We start from the raw sequence: 15,626 nt of genomic DNA on the forward strand, positions 1-15,626 counted from the left end.
TAAACCTGGGAATCTGGTGATGTCTCTGGGCAGATAGCATCAGAATTGAGTTCAGTTCTGCAACACCCTGCTGGTGTTTTGAGAAATGCTTGGTGTAAGTATGTGTGGGAAGAAATACCATCTCATTTGGTGTCAGAGATATTACACTGAGAACTACAACAAATAGTTCCAAAATTCATATGGAACCACAAAAACCATTAATAGGCAAAGCAATCCTGAGAAGGAAGGATAAAGCTGGGGGGATTACGCTCCCAGACTTCAAGCTCTACTACAAAGCTACAGTAATCAAAACAGACTGGCACAAGAACAGACCCACAGATCAATGGAACAGAACAGACAGCCCAGATGTAAACCCACACATATGTGGCCAATTAATGTACGATAAAGGAGCCATGAATATACAATGGGGAAATAACAGCCTCTTCAACGACTGATGCTGGGAAGAACTGGACAAATACATGTAAGAAAATGAGACAGGATTATTGTCTAATTCCATATACAAAAGTAAACTTGAAAGGGATCAAAGACCTAAATATAAGTCACATATACACAAATCTTAGAAGAAACATAGGTAAAATGCTCATGAATATAAACATGAGCTACTTTTTTCCTGGACACATCTCCTCAAGCAAGGGAAACAAAATTAAAAAATGAACAAACTAAAAAGCTTCTGTACAGCAAAGCATACCATCAGCAGAACAAAAAAGCATCCCACAGTATGGGAGAATATATTCCTAAACAACACATCTGATAAGGGTTAACATCCAAAATATATAAAGAACTCACATGCCTCAAAACCCAAAAAGCAAATAACCTGATTAAAAAATGGGTGGAGGATATGAACAGACACTTCTGCAAAGAAGAAATTCAGATGGCCAACAGACACATGAAAAGATGCTCCACATCACTAATCATCACAGAAATGCAAATTAAAACCACAATGAGATATCACCTTACACCAGTAAGGATGGCCAGCATAGAAAAGACTAGGAACAACAAATGCTGGCGAGGATGCAGAGAAAGGGGAACCCTCCTACACTGCTGGTGGGAATGTAAACTATTGTGCAACCATTGTGGAAAGCAATGTGGAGGTTCCTCAAAAAATTAAAAATAGAAATACCATTTGACCCAGGAATTCCACTCCTAGGAATTTACCCAAAGAAAACAACTTCTCAGATTCAAAAAGACATATGCACCCCTATGTTTATTGCAGCACTATTTACAATAGCCAAGATATGGAAGCAACCTAAGTGTCCATCAGTAGATGAATGGATAAAGAAGATGTGGTACATATATTCAATGGAATACTATTCAGCCATAAGAAACAAACAAATCCTACCATTTGCAACAACATGGATGGAGCTAGAGGGTATTATGCTCAGTGAAATAAGCCAGGCAGAGAAAGACAAATACCAAATGATTTCCCTCATTTGTGGAATATAACAACAAAGCAAAACTGAAGGAACCAAGTAGCAGCAGACTCAAAGACTCCAAGAAGGGACTAGCGGTTACCAAAGGTGAGGGGTGGGAGAGGATGGGTGGGGAGGGAGGGAGAAGGGGATTGTGGGGTATCATGATTGGTGCACATGGTGTGTGTGGGGTCACGGGGAAGACAGTGTAGCTCAGAGTAGACAAATAGGGACTCTGTGGCATCTTACTACATTGATGGACAGTGACTGCAATGGGGTATTGGGGGGATTCCATAATAAGGGTGAATGTAATAACCACATTGTTTTCCTTGTGAAGCCTTCATGAGTGGTATCAATGATACCTTAATAAAAAAATGGGCAGAGGACCTAACAGACACTTCTCCAAAGAAGAAATACAAATCACCAACAGGCACATGAAAAGATGCTCCACATTGCTGATCATCAGGGAAATGCAAATTAAAACCACAATGAAATATCACCTCACACCAGTTAGGATGGCCACTATTCAAAAGATAAAAATTAAATGCTGGCGAGGATGCAGAGAAATGGGAACCCTCCTACACTGTTGGTAGGAATGTAAATTGGTGCCAACTGTTGTCGAAAGCTGGAGGTTCCTCATAAAACGAAAAACAGAAATACCATTTGACCCAGGAATTCACCCAAGGAAACCAAGATTCCTAATTCAAAAAGACATATGCACCCCTATGTTTTATCACAGCACTATTTACAATAGCCAAGATATGGAAGTACCTAAGTGTCCATCAGTAGATGAATGGATAAAAAAGATGTGGTACATATATACAATGGAATACTATACAGCCATAAGAAAGAAACAAATCCTACCATTTGTAACAACATGGATGGAACTAGAGGGTATTATGCTCAGTGAAATAAGCCAGGCAGAGAAAGACAAGTGCCAAATGATTTCACAAATTTGTGGAGTATAACATCAAAGCAAAACTGAAGGAACAAAACAGCAGCAGACTCAGAGACTCCAAGAAGGAATCAGAAGTTACCAAAGGGAAGGAGTTGGGGAGGGTGGGTGAAGGGGATTAAGGGGCACTATAATTAGCACTCACAATATAGGTAGGTCACAGGGAAGGCAGTATAGCACAGAGATGAAAAGTAATGACTCCATGGCATCATACTACACTGACACACAGCAGTGGCTGCATGGGTGGCAGTGGGGGGGGGGACTTGAAAATATGGGTGAATGTTGTTCACATGAAACGTTCATAAGATTGTATGTCAATGATACCTTAATTAACTTATTTTATAAATACATATATACATACCTTAGAAAATTTTGGAAGACTTGTGACAATCTGAAAAAGCATTTTATTTTCTCTTGCATAAATCAGTACAGAAAGTATGTTGGAAATCTCCAAATATTTGGAAACTAAATGACACTTCAAAATAACTACAGAAGAAAAAGAAAAAAAAAGCAGAAGGTATTCTGAACTGAATAAAACTGAGAAAATAACATGTATCCAAAATTTGTGGAATACAGACAAAACATTACTTAGAGGGAAATTTATAGAACTAAAAGCCTATTTTAGAAAGTGAGAAAGATCTCAAATCAATGACCTTAGCTTCCAGTTTAAGAATTTTTGTAAAAGAGCAAACTAAACCAAACAAAAGCAGAACAAAAAAACAATAAAAACCAGAGTGGAAATCAAAGCAATAAAACTCACAAACCTCTAGCCAGAGGTAAAAAAAGAAAGAAACTACCAATTTACAGGAATAAGAAAAGTGGCATAGCAGATATAAAAAGTGTAAAGAGGCAGTATTATAAAAAACTTTGTATTAATCAATTTGACAACTTTGACAATCAGTAGATAAAATGGACAAATTCTTTGAAAGACACAAACTATCTAAGCATATTCAAAGAGCAATAGATTAACATGAATAGCCCTGTATCTATTAGATGAATTTAACTTTTACTCGAAAACTGTCCTACAAACAAAGCTCAACATCCAAAGGACTTCACTGGTAAATTCTAACATTTGAGAAAGAAAGAACACCAATTCTACACAAACTACTCCCAAAAATGGAGGATGAGGGAGTTATGTTTCCTAATACTTTATATTAAGAGTACTAATAGTACTACTATTAGGCCAGTAGTACTCTAATAACAAAACCAAATATATATAAAAGGAAAGAAAATGGCCGACTAATACCCCTCAGGAACATAAATGCAAAAATTCTTAAAAAAAAAAAAAATAAAGTTTCTGGAAACCAAATTCAACACTATATAAAGCAGATAATATATAATTAACAAGTAAAGATTTTACAAGGAATATAATATTGATTTAAAATTTAAATATTTAACAAATGTAATTTGCTATATTACAGACCAAAAAAAAAAAAAAGAGAGAAAATTCTATGATTCTACGAATAGATTCAAAGAAAACATTCAACAAAATCCGAATTCATCCCTGGTAAGAACTCTAAGACAATCAGGAATAGAAGCAAACCTCCTTACCATGGTAAATGACATCTGTGAAAATCCTATAGCTAACATCATACTTAATGGTGGACAACTGAACACTTTCCCCTCTATAATCACAAATAAGTCAAGAATGTCTACTCTCACCACTTCCATTTACCATGTATTACATATTCTAGCCAGTGCAGTAAAGCAATAAACAAATGAGGCATCCGGTTTGAAATCAAAGGTGTAACACTCTTTATTCACAGATGACGATTTAATTAGAAAATTCTATGATAGCTACAAAAACGCTACTAGAATTCAGTATATTTATCAAGGTTGCAAGGTAAAAGATAAAATTACAAATCAAATGAATCTCTATAAACTAGGAAGAAAAAGTCAGACAGTGAAAAATTTTAAATAAAAGACTATTAACAATAGTATTAAAAATGATATAAAGATAATTCTGACCAAAAAATGTGCAAGACCAAGACACTGAAAGATACAAAACAATAATGATAGAAATTAAATTATCTTAGTAATCAGAGAAGATAAGGAAGTACTCATGGGTCAGTACTGTTACCAATTTTCCCTAAGCTGATCCACAGATTCAATGCAATCTCTATCAAAATCCCAGAAAGCTTTTATGGTGGAACTGGCGAGCTTATTTTAAAATTCACATGAAAATGTGAAGGACCTAGAAAAACCAAAACAACTTTTAAAAGTAAAAATATAATCAGAGGATTTATACATTCACATAAATAATTCTTGATGTCAGATAATCAAGACAGGGTGGTACTGGCACCACGACAAAAAGATTCATGAAACAAAACACAGAAATGCACTACGCCCATATAGTCAACTGCAACTGCTAAGGCAATTCAGTGCAAAGATACAAGCTTTTTTAACCAATGATGCTAGAACTGGATAACCATATGCAAATAAATGAACTTTGATCCATATCTTGTCACTATATACAAAAATTAGTGTAAAATGGATCATAGACATAAATAGAAAACCGAAAACTATTAAAAAGTCTAGGAAAACACAGGAGAATTTGGGTTAGGCAAGATTTCTTTGACATCAAACACATAACCTATAAAAGAAAAAACTGATGAATTAGACTTCATTAATACTAGCAACTTCTGCTCTTCAAAAGACATTGTTATGTGGATGAAAAAGTAAGCCACCGACTGAGGAAAAACATCTGTAAATCTCGTATCTAATAATGGACTTGCACCCACAAAATACAAACAACTCTCAAAACTCAGGAAGAGGACAGCAATCTAATAAAAGATTGGCAAGAGATTTGGACATCGCACCAAAGAAGCTACACAAATGGCAAGTAAGAACACAAGAAGATACTCAACATCATTAGTCACTAGAAAAATGTAAATTAAAATCACATTGAAGCATCTCATTCAACTGCTAGAAAAGCTAAAATTTCAAAAGACTGACCACACCAAATGTTGGTAAAGATATGGAACAACTGGAACTCTCAAGATACTGCTGTTAGGACTATAAAATGGCTCAATTACTCTGAAAAGCAATATGAATTTTTTTTAAAAAGTTATACATCTACCATATACCCAAAGGTATTCACTCAAAGGTATTTACCAAAGAGAAATAAAAGCATATGTCCATACAAAGACTTACACACACATATTCACAGTAGCTTTATTTTTAATAGCCCAAAACTGGAACCAACCCAGACGTCCACCAATAATTGAAGATAAACAAAATGTGGTATAATCACAAAATGGAATACTACTTAGCAGTAAAATGAATTATACACGCAAGAATACTACAGGTGATTTTCAAAATAATCGTGAAAGAAACCAGAACAACACAAAAGAGTACATATAGCATCATTCTATTTACATAAAACTGTCAAAAATGCAAACTAGTCTATTGTGAGAGAAATCAGATTAGTGGTTGCCTATGGATGAGTGGTGTAGAGAATGCAAGGAAGACTCCATGATAAAGGATCACAAACAGCTGGAGGTGCTTGGTATGTCAATTGTGTTCATTGGGGGATTTCAGAGGTGTACATTATATCAAAACATCAAATTTTACACTTCATGTCATTTACTGAGTATCAATTAATCCTGTTTAATAAAGCTGTTTAAAAAAAGATACCTGTTTAAAATGCATTTGAGGTTTCTAATGTACAGATAAGTAACATGTATGATAAAAGTAAGGAAATAAAGTTATACTACTGTAAGGCAATTAAGCTGTTATGTGAATGTATTACTTTAATTGTGATATGTAAAAACTATTAATATGTGACATTTTAAACCCTACAGCAAACACACACACACACGCACACACGAGACAGGTCACGCCTTGTGATTTCAAAACTTACTACAAAACTACAGTAATCAAGTGAAACAGAATTTAGAGTCCACAAAACACCTTCACATTTATGATCAATTGATCCACAAAGGTGTCAATTCAATTCAATGGGGAAAGAACAGTCTTTTCAAAAAATTGTGCAGGGACAAATGGAAATGCACATGACAAAGAATGAAGTTGGAGACCTATCTCATATCAAATAAAAAAATTAGCTCAAACTGATAAAAGATCTAACTGTAAGAATTAAAACTATAAAACTCTTAGAATATAGATGTAAATCTTTGTTATCTTGGATTATGCAATGGTTTCTTAGAAGTGACACTAAAAGCACAAACAACAAAAAACAGATAAATTGGACCTCATCAAAATTAAAGATTTTTGTGGTTTAAAGAACACCATCAAGAAAGCAGCAACACAACACACAGAATGGGAGAATGTTTTGCAAATCATACATCTGATAAGGAACTACTTTCCTAAAATATATCAAGAAGTACTATAACTTAATGACAAAAAGATGAACCTAATTTAAAAATCAGCAAAATATCTTAATAGCTATTTCTCTAAAAGATATATATAATAAGGCCAGTAAGCCCATGAAAAGGTTCTCAACATTCCCAGCTATCACGGAATGAGTATCAAAACTACAATGACATACAACTTCACACTCAGTAAAACATCTATAATAAAAAAGAAATATATAACAGATTAGCAGAAGTTGGAGAAATTTAAATTCTTATATATTGCCAGTGGGGATGTCAAACAGAGCAGCCACTTTGGAAAATTATCATGCAATCCTCAAAATTATAATACAGAGTTTACCATATGTCCCAGCAATTCCACTCCTGGTTGTATAACCAAAAAATTGAAAACACATGTCTACACAAATATTTCTACACTAACATTTATAACAGATATTTTCATAATAGCCAAAAAATGAAAACTACCCAAATGTCAATCAACTGATAAACAAAATGTGATATATCTATACAGTGGAACATACTCAGCCATCAAGAGGAATAAAGTACTGATAAATCCTGTAACACAGATGAACCTTGAAAAACCTCTGGCTAAATGAAAGATCCAGTCACAAAAGACCACATATTGTGTGACTCCATTTATATGAAATGTCCAGAATAGTCAAATCTGTAAATTCTATAATGTAGATTAGTAGTCACCTAACGTGATAATGTGTGTGTGTTGGGGATGCAGGCCGAGGAAGCTTGGGACATAGAGAGGTAACTGCTAAAGGATAATGGGTTTCTTTTTAAGGTGATGAAAATGTCCTAAGAATAATTGTGGTTTAATGGTTACACAACTCTGAAACCCTAAAAACCAGTTAATTGTATATTTTAAATGGATGAACTACATGGTATGTAGATCTCAATAAAACTGTTACCCCCCCACCAAAAAAGGAAAAGGAAAGTATTAGCCAGAATTATGAACTTCTCTTCAAAATCTTCTAATAAATTCAAGCTTTAATTTCATTATTAAAATAAGAGATAAAGCTATTAAATAATACAAGACAGAATAAAAAAATAATTATTTCATCTAAAAGAATCTCAAAAAAGGGAATACAAATGAAAACAAATAGCAAAATGATAAATTTAAATCCTATAATATCAATGATTACATTAAAAAGAAATTGGCATAAACACTCCATGATTAAAGAGTAGAGTCTAGCAGACTACATATAAAAAGCAAGACCCAATTATATGCTGTCTATAAGAAACTCATTTTAAATATGAACAGAGATAGACCAAAAAGAGTATAAAATTTTAAACCATGCTAACAATAAATTAAAGGCTACACTGACTATATGAATATCAAAGTAGACTTGAATGTCAAAGTAGATTCAGAAATAGCAGTAATATCAGATATAAAGTGGTACATCTCATAGTGAAAAAAGGGATCAATTCATCAGAAAGACATAGCAATCCTAAATCTACATATACTTAATGACAAAGTTTCAAAACGCATGAATCCAAAATGGACAAAACTGAAAGAGGAAACAAATTCACAAATACAGATGCAGATGCCAACAGTCTCCTTTGAGTAACTGACAGAACAAGTAGACAGAAAAGTCAGTAAAAAAACAGATGACTTATCATTCTCCACCAATTTGATCTGATTAATATATAGAATATAGTCACCCAGAGAGAGAATATACTAAGCCATAAAACATTTTTTAAAATTTAGAAGGACTAAAATTATAGAGCATATATTCTCTGACAAGAACATAAATAAATTACAAGTCAGCACCAAAAGAATATCTGGAAAATCCTCAAATACTTGAAAATAAAACCACATACTTCTAAATAACCCATGAATCAAAGAAGTCAAATAAGAAATTAGGAGGAAACATTTTGCACTGAACAATAATGAAAACACAATATATCACAATTTGTGAGATACATTTAAAGCAGGGCTTAGAGGAAAATTAATAGTTTTAAATACTTACAACAAGAAATATTTACAATCTATGATCTAAGCTTCCACTTCTTAAGGAATATCAATGATTACATTAAAAGGAAATGGCTTAAACACTCCATGATTAAAGAGTAGAGTCTAGCAGACTACATATAAAAAGCAAGACCCAATTATATGCTGTCTATAAGAAACATTTTAAATATGAACAGAGATAGATCAAAAAGAGTAGAAAATGTGTTTAAGAAGCTAGAAGAGCAAATGAAGCTCAAAATAAGCACAAAGAAGAAAATATTCAGAATAAAGACAAAAATCAAAGAAACAGAAAACTGAAAAAACAAAACAAACAAACAAAAAACAAGATGTTTTTGGAAATGATCATTAAAACTGATAAACCTCTATCTGGACTGATCAAGGAAAACAAAAAACAAAGAAAGAAAATACGCATTGATGTCAGAGGATAAAGGACTTCACTACAGAACCTACAGACATTAAAAGAGTAAGTATATATTATAAATAACTTTATTATCAATAAATTTGACTACTTAGATGAAATGAACAAATTACTAAGACACAAGAATGAATAGAAACTCTGAATAAACTTTAATAAAGAAATCAAATTTGTAATTTAAAACCTTCCAACAGAGAATAATACTACAGGCCCAGAAAGCTTCACTGTTGAATTATATTACACATTCATGGAAGAATTAATACTAGTATTCCACAAACATTTAGAAAACAGAGATGAAGGGAGTATTTTCTTACTCCTTTTAAGAAGCCAGCACTACCCTCATATCAAAACCAAACAAAGACGTAAGAGAACCACAAATAACACCTCCCAACCCTACCACCACCAGCTCTCCCCTACCACCACACACACACAGGCAAGACTTGAACTGACACTTCAAAAAGAATGGCCAATAAGCTCATGAAAAAAGTTCAACATCATTAGTCATCAGGGAAATGCACATTAAAACCAAAATGAGATTATTAAAATTAAACAGAATCTCAAAAAATTAAAACTAGACAATCCTAAATGTAGACAAAAGTGTAGAACAAATGAAACTATCATACACTGCTAGGGGATGGGAGTTGAGGGAGGTAGGGCATGATATAATCACTCTGGAAAATAGTTTTCAGTTTAATATCAGTTTTAGCATGCATTCAATATATGACCCAACAATTCTACTTTCTACCATACAACTTAGTATTTACTCATGAGAAAAGAAAACACAAGTCCACACAAAGACATGTAAGTGAATATTTATAGATACTTTATCTTAATAGCCCAAAACTCAAAACAACCTAAATGTTCATCAACAGGTAAATGGATAGACACACTTTGGTATTTCTATACAACAGAAATGACAAGGAACTCAGGAATACAAAGGAACATATTATTGTCACATGCAAGAACATGAAAGAATTCCAAAACACATGCTGAGCAAATCAAGGCAAATGTTACAAAAGTAGTACACACTATGGATTCCATTTATATGAAATGGCAGAAAAGGCAAAACTTGTCTATAGTGACATAAAACAGATGAGTTATGTAGGCCTAGTGGCTGGGTGAGGTGGGCTACAAAGGAACATGAGGGAACTTTGAGGATGACAGGAATAATTCTTGATTAGGGTTGGTAGTTACAAACCGAACAAAACTCAAACTGTGCATTAAATACACATGCTTTCTTTATGTGTAAATAGAGTTGACTTAAAAAGTAAAAGAGTGATTATGGCACACATTTAGGCAGAAAGTTGTATCTCTACCTCCCATCATTCACAAAAATAAACTGGGCTAAAGATAAACAGAAAACAAAACAGCAATTACAGTAAAAGAAAAGAGGATATGTTTATGATCCTGGGGAAGGAAATGCCTTCTTTAACAAGACATTAAAGCTTTATAGAAGAGAAAGACATATTTTTTTAATCAAAATTAGAATCTTCTAGACCATAAAACTTAAAAAGGCATTTTTAGAAGCTAGAATTCAAAAACAACAACAAAATCTTCCTAAAACCCATTAGGTGAAAGGTGTAACCCAAAGGAAACAGGAAAAATCATCCAGGCAGAAATCAAATGGATGACAAATATGTAAAGATGCTGAACCTCACTAGCAATCTAGGAAATGGAAGGCCATTTTTTCTCTCCAAAGATTGGTGCTTAAAATACCAAATGGTGGTGGGCATGTGAGGAATAATAGAGAATACAAGTGAGAGTACCGACTAGTACGATCACTTTGGAGGGAGGTTGAGAGGATACATTCAGTATATATTCTCAATACTTAGCAATTCTACCTCTTGACTTTTACCCAAAAGAAACTTGTCTGCACACAAGAAGACATGAACAAAAAGATATCCACTAAAGCAATGTTTATAGAAATGAAAAGTTGGCAACAAGTTAAATACCAAAGAGAAATGGCTAAATAAATATACATTTATACTACAGAGCAATTAAAATAAAGGAAATACCTCTATATGTAATATATTTTATATATATATATGTACATTATATATGTACATATATATATATAACAACATGGAAAGGTCTCTAAGACCTATTGCTAACTGATTAAAACTACAGAACAATGTATCTGGCAAAATAAAATAAATGAGAAAATGGTTATATATAATGATTACATATATATATATGTATGTAAATGAATATGAAAGGACTTGCAAAGGTATATATGACAGTAGCTCTGGTGAGATAGAGGCGGCAGAGTTGGGGAAGGCTATAATTAGGTGTCCTAGTAAAACTTTCACAAGGAAAATGTATTCTTGTATTGTGTAAGTATAAATTAACGTAAAAAAAAAATCTGATTTTAGATTATCTCAGAACCGCCATCTGAGGAACCTCTTTCTATAGAACAAAAGTGTGGTTACTTCATCTAAGGAAAGGAGTTCCTCAGACAAGTCTGAAAATACCTGGGCATAGAATACCATAACAGTTTGCAAAAATGGTGCCTTTTAAGTCTCTTCCCCTTACTGCCTTCAAAGCTTTCTCAAGTACCTCTCAATCGAAGTCACTCTCAAGTCCATTCTATTGCTTTGTTTTCTTCATAGCAATTATCACTATCTGCACTATTTACTCACTTATTTATTGTCTGTCTCCCACTAGAATGGGAACGGCAAGACAATTTTGTATTTATGTGACTTTAGTCAAGCCATTTATAGAGTTTCCTTACAGTATCAAAGACATTTCATTTACTTACCTTAGTTGGAAAAGGAAATTTAGAAGGTTCTGTTTTGCAAGGTGTATGAATAGCCGTTAGAGGGGGAGGCCATGAATGCGTCATCTCCTGAAATGTAATTATTACAAGTTTGTTTTCAACCAGGTCAAGGATAAAAATTACACAGCTAAAAACCAGACCTGTATTATAAATGCTGGTTTCATGATTGCTCCTCCAAAAGTTACATATTTAATCAATAAAAATTAAGCACAATTGTGTGCAAGGCACTATGGGGTAAGTAACAGATAAATAATAAACACTCCCTGGCTTCAAGGAGCTTAGAGTTAAGATGATGAGACCTGTGAGGTGTTACCAAAATAAGCCTGTACTCTACTATAAGGCATATAGTAACATGATTCTGAGGAAGAGCCTGCTTGTAGGAGTGATAGGAGGGGGATAATAATAATAAAAGCATCTAACATTTATTGTGTATCTTTAAATGAGCCAGATAATGTGCTGTTTTACAAGTCTGTTACTCATTTCATACTCACAATGACATTAGAAGGTAGATACCATTATTTTAATACATCGTAACCCCATGTAGGATGAAACTGAAGCACAGAGGTTATTTATTCAAAGTTACACATTTAGTAAGTAATGGACACAGAATTTCATAAAAGGAATCTGGCTCCAGAGCCCATACATGGATGGAGAATTCTGGTCAAGTGAAAGAAATCAGAAGACAGACATTAAAAACACATGAGGAAGACAAGCAAGGCTATAAGTCTGATTTCACTGAATGCCTCCTGCCTAATCACACGCAAGTATGTGCAAATGGAGGTTTGGATATGATCACAATGTATGTAGTAGAGAAGCAGGGAAGAGAAACATATGATTTAGAACAGGGAGGGAGTGTTTTATTTCTGGCATTTAGTTTAAAGTCAAGTCATCAGACAGACTGAGAAAACACAATAAATTAAAGGTGATACAACATTTAGGAATTTACCCTATAGCTATACTTGGGTTATGTACAGACACATGTTCAAAGTGCTCATGATTAAAAAATGGAGAAAACAAAAATGTCCAACAACACAGGTATTTTAAATAAATTACCAGACATCCACACAATGGAACACGAAGCCAACAGTGAAATGAGAAATTTAATTAGTGATTATGAAATGATGCCCACAGTATATTGTTAAGTGACAAACACAATTCATAGTCTATGTCCTAGGAAATGTTTATTATGTAAAAAATCTCTGGACGATAGTTAACTGTAGCTACCTTGGGCAACAGAATGACATAAGGAGAAAGAGAAAGGAGCACATGATACAGTCTCTACTACTCAAGCCACCTGCACTGTAACTGCTCTTTAGCCTCTTACAATGCTTTATTATTTAATAGCATTTCACTTTCTGAAATAATACAGTTGATTATTTCCTACACTCTGTGCTAGAATGTCAGCTCAAGTACAACACTTTACACAGGGCTTGACACATAGTAAATGCTCAATTAGTAAGCCTTGAATTAATCAATCATATTCTTAAAATAAACATGTATCACTTTTAGGTCAGAAAATTTTTTTTTAAGTTTGTGATGGGGTCCCTAAGAAACAGTACGATTACAAATACCAAGAAAACATGAAGAACATGCGGACCCGAAGTCCCTTGCATGTTGCACATAGGGAAGGGGAAAGGAAATAGAAAGTCAGTATGTCCCAGGTTTTCAGTGCTGGTATTTTACACCTCAAATACCAAAATCCTCTCAACAGAAAACCTTTTTAACTCTCCATCATCAAATGATGGAGCACCTGTGCACCAATCCCTATACATATAAAATGCTGAATAAATGGTCAGAAACATCAAAGAGATGACTAAATATAAGAAAACCTAGTATTTCTTGCATGTATGAAAATGCCATGCATTTTCGAGAATTCAGGGTAAGCAATATATGCTCCCTTTGACTTTTCATATACATGACATCTGAAAAAATGAATGGTACATAAGATTCAAAGGGAAGATTTATCACTGTAGTCTGATAAATGGGGAAGAAAGATGTCACAGGGATTCTAAGAAAAAACAAAATCAATATACAACTGAAGAGGAAGGAGAAACACACTTAATCAAACTACTTTTAAAAGGTAAAACAGCATAAAGTGTATGGCTCAGAGAAATCAGTGTGGCAAAAGTGGTCAATCAATAGTGGGAGAGGTTAGGTCTGGCCTGTGGACGTTCTGAAATATTGTTTGGACATTATTCTTTCTATGGGTCTAAGAGAACCACTGAAAATTTCTAAGAAGGAAATTAATTTATGAGGACAAAGGATTAAAGCAAAGAATCTGGTAGCAATACAGAAGACAGATGAGCAGGGATACTGGAGGCAGAAAGGCAGAGAACTGTATATTACAATTATCACAGCTCATGGTGGTAGAAATGGATATTTCCAAAGACTTTTTAAAGTCTAACATATTTTTGTAATTAAATGGAACATGAAAGAAAGCCAGGATTCTAAATTTACAAGCACAGAGATTGAGGTAATACTAGTAAAATGAAGTCTAATAAATATGGCTTTAGACATGTTGAGCCTGAAGAAAGCTGCAGGGAGAAATCCAAACGGAGACCCAGCTAAGCAGCAATTAAGACACACAAACCAAAACCCAAAGGAGACCAAGCAGGAGACAGAGAGGGAATAGCTGTCTGATAAAGTCGTAAGAATGGAGAAAAATTAAGACAAAGAGCAGAAAGAGAAGAGAATAAGATAGAAAATGCACCCATATTTAAGAAATAAAAGGAGACAAAAGTGTTCCCAAGAGACAAGAAAGGTGGATAGGAAAGAAAAACAATGAAGCGTAACAACAGTCAAGGAAAGAAGAATGTTTCCAGAAGGAAAAAATAAAAATTCTTTACAATTAGCAGAAAGAGTAGAGAACTCAAATGAAGCCCCCAGTGAAGGGGAAGACAATGAGCTTAGAGAAAAAGGCTCAATAGAATGGTAGAGGTACAAGAGAGATTATATGGGGTTAAATGACGGGAGGAGAGAATAAAGTAGAAGCAGCCAAGGCAAGCAGTCTTTCAAAATTTATCTGTGGTGAAACCAAGTGTAGACACAAAAATTCAGGAGCTTACACAAAAAGTACAAGTAACATGTGACTGATGGTTTATCTACTGAGCCTAAAACAGTCACTGTCACTCATTAATTCACTAGACTTTTTCTTTTTACGACACCTTTTTTTTGTAACAGAGGAACGTACTTTTTGATCATGTATTAATCTTAAACATATTCCATTAAACACACAAAATGTGCAATATTCAGAGATTTCTCTTTGTAGGATTTAACCAGTACATAAAGATGTATTACAAAGCAAGCTATTTTTAATGTAGTGGTTTGATAATCATTGAGCTTTTCAGCACTTCAACTAACTGATAACCTGAGAAAATACAATTATATTTGGTTTCTTCCTCTTTTCAAGGCAAACTGTTAAGATTGGAATTTGTTTTATTTACCTAAAAACAAAAACTAACAAACAATAAACAGCTCTTCAAGGCAAATAGTAAAACAACCCAAGTCATTCAGAACCTAAGTATGAATATAAGAAAAATACAGTCAATTATTTTTGATGGACATAACTGGGTTACACATGCAAGCTGTGTACTGCTTCAAGTCCTCTGTAAAATATAGAGGGAAAGAGTAAGATGGTACCAGAACTTAATTAAATGAGAGAGACTGAAACTATAAAAAAAAACTTACTTTAAGAATTTCATCCACACAACTCACATCACCAGAAGCAGATGCCTTAAGAAAAAGGAAAAGAAACGTACA

At 33.8% G+C, this 15,626-nt stretch overlaps 1 protein-coding gene across 4 annotated transcripts in view; it reads right to left on the reverse strand.

The window, feature by feature from the left end:
• The window catches only part of AFF4 (ALF transcription elongation factor 4), a 92,448-nt gene that overhangs the window by 40,610 nt on the left and 36,212 nt on the right, over positions 1-15,626 (reverse strand). For 3 of the 4 annotated variants that reach the window (XM_057490861.1, XM_036907042.2, XM_057490862.1), the window contains 2 exons: positions 15,555-15,599; positions 11,850-11,936 (listed from right to left, as the gene is read on the reverse strand). In XM_057490861.1, coding sequence (XP_057346844.1) covers positions 11,850-11,936; positions 15,555-15,599 — 132 coding nt within the window. The remainder of the gene's footprint in view (positions 1-11,849; positions 11,937-15,554; positions 15,600-15,626) is intronic. The other variant, XM_057490863.1, reaches the window with a different exon arrangement.

The sequence above is a fragment of the Manis pentadactyla genome, chromosome 13, assembly GCF_030020395.1.
Source record: "Manis pentadactyla isolate mManPen7 chromosome 13, mManPen7.hap1, whole genome shotgun sequence".
Taxonomy (NCBI): domain Eukaryota; kingdom Metazoa; phylum Chordata; class Mammalia; order Pholidota; family Manidae; genus Manis; species Manis pentadactyla.